The following is a 9,395-nucleotide window of genomic DNA, read 5'->3' on the forward strand; positions in this document are numbered from 1 at the left end:
GGGGGGTAATAGGCACCTATATAAGACAAAGCCCCGAATATCGGGACTGTCCCTATAAAATCAGGACATCTGGTCACTATGTCTGTTCCACCCTCCCTGGCACGTTCCACATTTCAATCAACACGCCAAGGCCCCACATTGTTTTCCACTGCCCCCCTCACCCATATGCCCTCAATTCCTGGACACTTCATGTTTCCTACAAGCACCCCAATGTTTGTCCCAATCCCTCTAATGCTAATTATAACCACTTCATCTCTTGATGTACCTACAGTCCCCTCAACGCACCCACCATTCATCTCGACTGTCACGGCACAACACCCCACTCTCACTTCACCCCACCCCAGTCTGCATGTTTCACTTCCACACCCCTCCTTTATGTGCTGTGTATCTATGCCCCTCCTTATATCTCATCCTCTGTGCACCCTCAACCTCATGACCGTCTCCCCATATGTTCCTGTTGTTTCTTGTTCCTTTCCACTCTTTCCTGTTGCTCCCCCCGCATCCTTGTAGCTACATGAGCTTTAATCTCTGAGCCTCTGCGAGTCCTGTAAAATGGGCACATTAGGGAAGATGACTTACCCTTCATCCTCCTATATTTCAGCAATTTAAAACAAAAACATAACTACACATTCTTTCCTCTTGTGGCCTGCAGGCTTGTGAGATGGCAACGGATACAGCTGAGTCCACAGTCCCTGACTACAAAGGAGACCTAAGGAGCAACGCCAGGTCAGATGCAGACTATCCCCTCCGGGTCCTCTACTGTGGAGGCAAGTGCTGAGGAGGCACTTACATATGATGCCTCTGGTGCTGTATGAATGATAATAGCTCAGTGCAGGTGGTGATACAGAGATCCACTTCCAGCCATAAGTCTCTGCTTGCAGAACTGGGGGAAGGGTCTGCTTTTTGCACTCTGCAGTCTCTTCTCTGAGATGCTTCGTGCTACGGATATCTGTGTTTTTACTCTTAACCTAGCATTGGTAGTCAAAGTACTGTCACATGGTGTGTACCTAGAGCATTTGTGACAGTACTTTGAATTTGTGGTGGGTTAAACAGGATTTCTCAATTGGCATGTCTGTTTATGGCTTCCTGCACAAGAAGAACGAGTTGCTCTCTTAAATTAATGGGTATCACACTTGTACTGTAAACACTTGTGGACTGAGACCCTTTCTGTACAGAGTAAAGTGCCTATCGCAAAGCAGCTCTGATCCGGATTGGGGCCTCTAGTAATAAAGCTAGAACTAAGGGAAGGAAATTCTCTGTACAGTTGGGTCTGCCTGCTTTATCCACTGTTGCATGAGATCAGAGTCAAATATTATGGCCAGATTTAAAAAAGGACTGAATAATTTTGAGTTATTCAATATATGTGTATATCTATATATCGTCTAGTTGGCTAGGTGTATTATGGGGCTCTATCCTTCTTCTTGGATATTGGCTTCTCTCTGGGGCAGCAAAATTAAATAGATGATCCAGTAATCTCCTGTGGCAAATATCATCTGCCTCAAGGAGAAGTGGTGTCTCCTTATTTTGCTTGAAAGATCTGGGCACCCTCTGCTCTTTCTTCTCCCTGACCATAGAGATTACTCTCATGCTGAGCCTTGATTCTAATGCATAGTGTCTGAACAAATGACTAGTAAGAGAAAACTGAAACTCTGGTCGACCTCAATAAAATAACATCATTTTTGCGGCAAGGGCTTGATGGTTATTTCACTGGCCTTTCATCCTCTGGATCCTGGGTTTAAATGATGATTTAGTTCGGTAGCACTATAGATGTGTTTGACTTGACAGGAAAAAGCCCTGTTGAGGTGTTTCCATTTCAAGTAAATCTAAATGATTTCTAAATCTTGACTTTGGTCATTTTTATCATTTTATGTTACAGCCTCATAATATACACCTCTACCCCGATATAACGCTGTCCTCAGGAGCCAAAAATCTTACCGCGTTATAGGTGAAACCGCGTTATATCGAACTTGCTTTGATCCGCCGGAGCGCGCAGCCCCGCCCCCCCAGAGCGCTGCTTTACTGGGTTATATCTGAATTTGTGTTCTATCGGGTCGCGTTATATTGGGGTAGAGGTGTAGCTATAAGATTTTATATGTAAAGTATCAGATACTAAAGGCTATTAAAATTTGTAGTTGAGACACCAACTGTTTAACTGCAGTAGCTTCAAGAGATCCAGCCTCACAATTCTTGATTCTGTATTATACAGACACCGATGTTATTACTTATGAGTATTAAGAGTGCATATGAAGAAATTGCATGGTGTGTATTCTTGAAAACTGTGTATTATGATGGGCTCAAGGGGCAAATACCCACTGGATCACTTTGTCCATCCCTCTTGCTAGGGCAGGTTTGGTCTCTACAATGCATTGAGGTCTACCTTTCCTGAAGCTTGAATTTAGGGCCTTCAGACTGAGACAAATGCATTGTCTTAGTGTAAAATAGGTGCAGAATTATAGAATATAGATTGTATATTCACAGTGGCATCTTCATTTTGTTATTCCTGCATGTCCAATACTAGGACTGTAGGTAGGCAGCATGATTCAGTAGTAAAGAAAGGTAACCACTAGAATGTAATGGATAGGGGAAAGTGATAGAATATTTTAGAGAGCTGATAAGACAGGGTATATGTTCTCTTGTTTTTAGTATGTGATTTAGTAGATAAATTTAGCAGAGAGGTACAACATTTTGGTACCTTTTCAGAACTCAGGCTGGGTGCTGAGTTGCTAGCAGAGCAGTGTGGTTAATAGATGTCAGTGTAATGGCATAAAGTCACCCAAAGATTAAAATGACAAAAGGATTGTTCTTGATATGAAATATTAATGGGTGGGGAATTAAATTTCTTAATAATCTCCTTCTTTTCCTTCCCCAGTCTGTTCATTGCCAACAGAGGTGAGTTCATTTCACATTTGGATTTATTCTCCCCTCCCCCAACCTAGTCCTCCATGTACCGACTATGGGGATTCTCGCTGCCCTTCTCCGCCTGCTATACTTCAACCCTTAAAGTTCTATGCTGCAGCCACTATCTGGTTGAAGAAGAATGTGCAGCGCTCCCTTGGAACCAGTCAGTGTTGATCTAGGAGACACCATTGAGCTATACAAGACGACTTTCCTCCAGCCTCCTGAGTAGCAAACGGACCACCTTCATAGTTTGTCTTGCCCAGCCCCTGTTGGTCTGAGGAATTGAATGTGTCTCCTGTAAGAGTCACTAATCAGTTAGGCTGATCCTATGTTACTTGCTTCTGCTTTTTTCCCTGCACCCCGTCCTAACTTCTCCACAAATCCTGCTTATACACCAGCTCCATTTCACTCCACAATCCAGCCCTAAAATTTTACTGCCAGCTAACGAATGAAATCAACTGAAGTGCATGTCCCCAAGCAAAATGAAGAAATAGCTTGCATTTTACCTTGCTGCTAATTTGCCCAGTAATCAGACTCTCACTGTGTATTAGTAGTATATTTTGTAATTTCTCAGATAACAATTTATATGTGGCCTTTCCCCCTAGTACTGTGAATACATGCCTGATGTGACTAAATGCAGACAATGGTTAGAGAAGAATTTTCCAAATGAATTTGCAAAACTTACTGTAGGTAAGAATCTTTCTGTATTTTTCCAGTTGATCAGGGCTTGTGACCTAAAGACTGAGGGTTGCATGTGTAAACAAAACAAAACCAAACCCTACATCCTGTGAGAAGTATATATTACGGTACGCTGCTGAAATTGAACATTCTACTTCTGTCCATTCTCTGATCTATGTAATTGTACTGTAATAATCTTTACCTCCCCACTATTCATCTCCCTTCTCTGGTTATGTCAAGTCTAAAATTTAGATTAAGCTGCCTAAGGGAGGAATTATGTCATCTTCTAGCTTCTGTGAAGGCCTTGTATACTTTTGGGTGCTGTAAAATAATAGCTGGACAACATGTGAGAATATGCTATATTCTGTCAAATAATGTGTAACATGACATATACAGCTTCCTCCCAGGGCTACACAGAAATTTTCTATTGCACCCAGTCATCTGTTCATTTAAGATTACATCTAGAATTGCTATTAACTGGACTAGTGAGTTAGTTCAAAGTTAAACTACCCATAGGTGGAAAAGTAATAAACCCTATCTATTGGGATTCTAAACAGGAAGTATTACTGGTGAAAATAAATGTTTAGAGTGGAAATGTGTATTTGGAACACTAATGACAATGCTGATACTAATCTCTCTCTCTCTCTCTCTCTCCTAAAAACTATTATATGGAGAGGCTACTTTGGAATGGTGAATGATGTAGCCTGAGGCTAAGGTTTCTTAATGTTTGATGTCTTATTTGTGCAAATGTGGTGATATAATGCCATACACATAACAAATGTCTGCAGATGGTATACTGCAATGATAGAATAGGCATTAAAGTAACATTTTACTAAGCCTGAGACTTGCCTTGCAGATGTAATATGTCAGACGTGTGAGTCCTACTTATTAAACTTCTAATTATTTTTTTTATATAATAAGAAAATTCACCAAAACAGGAAACTGGATTTGGAGAAGGTCAAGGAACAGCAGGAGAAGAGGAGGAGAAGAAAAAGCAAAAGAGAGGCAAGGTCTAAATAGTTGATTGTGGTATTAATCTAGCCCATAAACTTAGAACCTATCTTACATATGCAGTTTGTGGAATCTTTGTCTACTTGTCAACCAGCTGAAATGCACTCTAGCACAACTTCTCAACTTTTTGGGTCATTTTATAAAACTAATTTATTAACTGTTGAGGTAACGGTGCACAAAACAAATCCTGTACATGAATACAGTATTCCTGCAAATTGGTGCAGATATATGTTGCACAGTGCTGAGAATGTTAGGCAGCCTGGCAAAAGAGTCAAGGTAGTAACAATACCAAATGCATATAAAAGATGCAAGTTGTATTTTCGGGTCATTGCTACGTCATCCAAAGGGCCCAGTCAACACTGGGGCTCCCTTGTGCTGGGTGCTGTACAAAGATGTATGTGGCTGACAGTCTCTGGCCCAAATAACTTGGTCTAAAAGCTCCATGTGTCTGCGTGAGATAAAAGGGCTTCAGTAAAGCTGAAAAACCAGGAAAATTTGTAGTCATGCATTAGACTGCAGGGTTGACTAAATCCAGTGTGAGTACTATGATAGTGAAAATGTTACCTGCTTATAACTGTACCAAAGGTTTGCTGTAAATGCTGCATTTTAATACAGAAATTAACTCTCTCTAATTGGCTAGGTGTGTGTATATAGTACACAAAACTATTTTAACACTGAGTACTGAAATCCATTTCCTGCATCTGTAATATTTTAACCCTTCTCAGACTTAATGTCCTTTGGTCAATACTGTCGTAAGTAGGAATAAGAAATAAAAATTAATGTTACAGCCTTAGCTGACCGTGTATTGATGTTTCTTGTAATACTGTACCTTTATGGCATGATTAAGACAACTGTAGCTATATTGATAATATAACATATCTCACAACAACACTGCAATATTGTACCTATATTGATAATATGACATATTATGCAACATATGTAATGTTTATTATAATTGTTGTATGGGAATGTATATAGGTTTACAAATGGAGGTAAAGGTGACGACAACTTTTTCAAAATTACTACGTGAAAAAAATTGGCATTTCAGGTCCTTATTTTTCTGAAGTGCAAGCGCAGTATATGAAATGGTTACTTAGATACTGATTTGATTTTTGTCCTGTCTCAAAGGTGGAAGGGGTCAGATAAAACAGAAAAAGAAGACTGTACCACAGAAAGTTACGATAGCTAAAATTCCTAGAGCAAAGAAGAAATACGTCACAAGAGTGTGTGGCCTTGCAACTTTTGGTGAGTTTGCAAAGTGAACACAAAGTTATTCTAACTGCATTTGCTTTTGACCATTGAGTTATATTAACTCAACATTTTTGTTGATTCATATTAGCAGGAAAAAGTTCAGCAACAAACTTCTTTTGAGTCACTTTCTCTTCCTGCTCTTGATTTCATTCTTCTGTCCTACTATTTCTCTGTGCTCCTGTCTCTGCTTTTCCAGGCCTCTCTCCTTAAAAATCAACTTCAAGCAATCTTTTTTTTTCTTTATCAATAATTCCCTCGGTGCCCTGACATGGCCACTACCCGTCTTATCTAACAGACTGTAAATGTATCAAGTGTCATGTTCATTTATGATGCTATATAAATGATTTTAATTGATGTAAAGAATTACCAAATCTTATATCCTTTCTCTGGTTACAACCAAGGTCCAGTTTCAAATTCTTAGTAGAATAAAAGATATTGTCAACAGCCCTCATTCAAATATTTTCCCTTTTAATTATTTTATATTTTACCTTTTTGTTCCCTTTCTGCTTGAAATGCTATCTTCTAAGGTCCTTATTTCCACTGATTTTGTTTTTAAAAGTAAGCAAAGACACAGCAAGGGAAGTTATACCTGTCTGTCAATCTCAATATCAGTATGCATTTAAGTCAAACAGTCTTTGCTCTATTGTGTATTTTGACTTTTTTAAAGTAACAGTGTATTTACATAAAAGCAATTTGCTCTCTGTCAATACATATTTGAATAAGCTTATGAAAACAAATTATTTGAATGGATTTCCACACAAATTCTTGGGATTAAAAATGCTCAAATGAATCTCCTAATAATACAATCAGTAATCAATGAAATAGACAGTTAAAGCTAGAGTATCAACCAGAGCAGCCTCAGTTCACTCATTTACTATCTAAATATCTTAACACCCACACTGAACTTCCTTTTATTTCCCATATTCCTCTAAAAAGGCAAGCTTTAACCTTGGCTTTAACATACAAGGCCGGCTCCAGGGACCAGCTGAGCAAGCTGGTGCTTGGGGCGGCAGCTTGTAGGAGGCGGCATTCCGCCAATCCTAGGGCGGCACGGCTGCTTTTTGTTGTTGTTGTTCTGCTCCGGCCGCCCTGTAGGGGGCAGCGGCGTGGAGGACAGGAGCGCCCTGCAGCAAGCCCGGCAGGGCAGCCCGCGTCCTTCCCTCCCAGCCGACCGGAGAGGCATGGAGCCCTCCCGTCAGGGGGCATGGCGGGAGGGGCCGTGTGGCAGCGCCCCGCTGAAGCCCTGGCCGCCCCCCTTCTCTCTCTCCTCCCGCTCCCTTCCCCTCCCCCCGCTAGCTGGGGCACATCTGCAGGGCAGGGAGTCCCCCTGCACCCTGGCTCCGGCCGCGCTGCAGGTTTTTGTTTTTTTGCTCTGCTGTTGTGGCCGCCGCGTTTTTGCTTGGGGCGGCCAGAAAGCCAGAGCCGGTCCTGTTAACATAATACTCTTTCACTTAGAATACATAATGTATGTCCGTGAAACGTAGCTTAATTTCCCTGAGGTCACAGTTAAACTTTTGTGTGTGATTTATTTGAATTGCATATGTGTGTTAGAGGAAACCCAAATTTCAGGAAAACAGTATCAAGCTTCAAAAAGGGAGCATTTTTAATTGTATTTAATTGTTTCTGCTGCAGAAGTCATTTACTCACCTCTAACCAGAATTATTTGAGATGGGCTCTGCACATTTCCACTTTTGGGATGCCCCAACCATGCAGCGCTGCACCATTGGTTCACCCCAAGAGTGGGAACTTGTAGAGACCACTTAGAGAAGAAATATTAGAGAACTCTGAAGAGTTATGCCAAATTCAGAGAATAAATGTTCCTGAAATATGTTGCACACTTACGGATCTGGTTTAACTAGAAACCTTGGCACAACCTTAACTATGATGAAACTAGTTGCTACTGATATCTTCCTAATTAAAGCCAGGTTTAAATATTGGGTGTTTAAGCTAGAGAAGACATTATGATACTGACTGTCTTTATTCTATAAATTTCTTCTATGTAAACAGAAATTGATCTGAAGGAAGCACAAAGGTTTTTTGCTCAGAAATTCTCTTGCGGTGCCTCAGTAACAGGAGAAGATGAAATCATAATTCAGGGGGACTTTACAGATGACATTATTGATGTAATCCAGGAGAAGTGGTCTGAGGTAAATGTAAAAGTGACTTATTTTTATCACATCATGGTCATAAAATTACTAGTTAAGTCATGAGGCTGTAGCCCATAATCTTGTGATATGATTCTGAAAAAAAAATTCATTTCCACCCTGGCCACAGGTAGAAATGTAAGATTCCAAACTAAGAGGGCCAGTGGTTTACCTTGATATGTCCACTACTAAACAGTACCTAATCCTTCATAAGAACATGACACCCAAATATCCCCTAATCTTTCAAAAACTACTTAATTATCTGCTGCTAGGTGCTTGGATACTATAGTGATGAAGGCCACAAATAGCTGGATAGATACAAACATCTCCATGATTTCTTCCATACTGTTCCTTGGGTGTGGAATGTCTCCCCAACTGATCAAGTTCCTTCTCAACCATATGTCTGTTGCTACCTGTGAGAAATTAGCTAATGTTTAAGTAGTTGGACTGAGATTCAGATGGTTCAGAAGTGGTTTGGGTTCTATTGATGTAATTATAAAAAGACATTTTTATTGGCTTGTATCTGTCTCTCTCTCCTGCCCTTGTACATTGACTATTTGTTGGTGCCCATTATGCAATGGATTCTGTGACTGGCCTTGTTGATTTCAGTGGGGCTCTACATGGACCCAGAGATCCATTCATGTAAAATTCATCACAGGGTGAGAGCCTTGAATGGGAAGCTCTTCAGAGAGTGACTGTTTCTGTAAAGAACCTAGCACAGCAGGGCATAGTAAGGAATGCACACTTTCCCCCCCCCCCACTTAAAGTAATATCTGTTTATTGTAGGTGGATGATGACAGCATTGAAGATCTTGGAGAAGTGAAGAAGTGATTTTGAAAGACTGCCTTTATTTAATTGGTTATAGTTGACAGAGCCAAAGCGAGGCTTCTAAATGCATTTTCTCTGCAGTAAAACTGTAGGGTGTCCTTATCCATGGCATTTTCACCATTCTATATAGGCTGCTTGGTTTGTTTTTGTTGTGACTTTTGCCAAAGTTCAACTGGGGGTTCTATCATGCTCATGCATGAAGGTAGGGATTTAATTAAATAAAGTTATTGTTCCTCACTGACTGAGGTTGTCTCTTTACAGCTATTTTTATTTTTGTAACAGAATTTAAAGATTTTTTTAAAACCTGATTCAATAAAAATTAGGGCTGTCAAGTGATTGCAATTAATTGCACTGTTAAACAATAATAGAATACCATGTATTTAAATACTTTTGAATGTTTTCTACATTTTCAAATATATTGATTTCAATTACAACACAATACAAAGTGTACAGTGCTCACTTTATTTTTGATTACAAATATTTTCACTGTAAAACACAAAATAAATAGTATTTTTCAGTTTACCTAATACAAGTACTGTAGTACAATCTCTTTATCATGAAAGTTGAACTTACAAATGTAGAACT

General features: G+C 39.9%; 1 protein-coding gene across 1 annotated transcript; it reads left to right on the plus strand.

The window, feature by feature from the left end:
* The first annotated feature begins 649 nt into the window (after nt 1-649).
* On the plus strand, nt 650-9,051 carry DENR (density regulated re-initiation and release factor). Its single transcript, XM_026656993.1, has 7 exons — nt 650-767; nt 2,870-2,889; nt 3,504-3,588; nt 4,498-4,581; nt 5,716-5,832; nt 7,846-7,985; nt 8,769-9,051. The coding sequence occupies exons 1-7, from the start codon at nt 662-664 to the stop codon at nt 8,811-8,813; spliced, it is 597 nt and encodes a 198-aa protein (XP_026512778.1). The 5' UTR covers nt 650-661; the 3' UTR covers nt 8,814-9,051.
* Nucleotides 9,052-9,395: the final 344 nt, after the last annotated feature.

Source organism: Terrapene carolina, unplaced genomic scaffold, assembly GCF_002925995.2.
Source record: "Terrapene carolina triunguis isolate 2854851 unplaced genomic scaffold, T_m_triunguis-2.0 Scaffold234, whole genome shotgun sequence".
Classification (NCBI taxonomy): domain Eukaryota; kingdom Metazoa; phylum Chordata; order Testudines; family Emydidae; genus Terrapene; species Terrapene triunguis.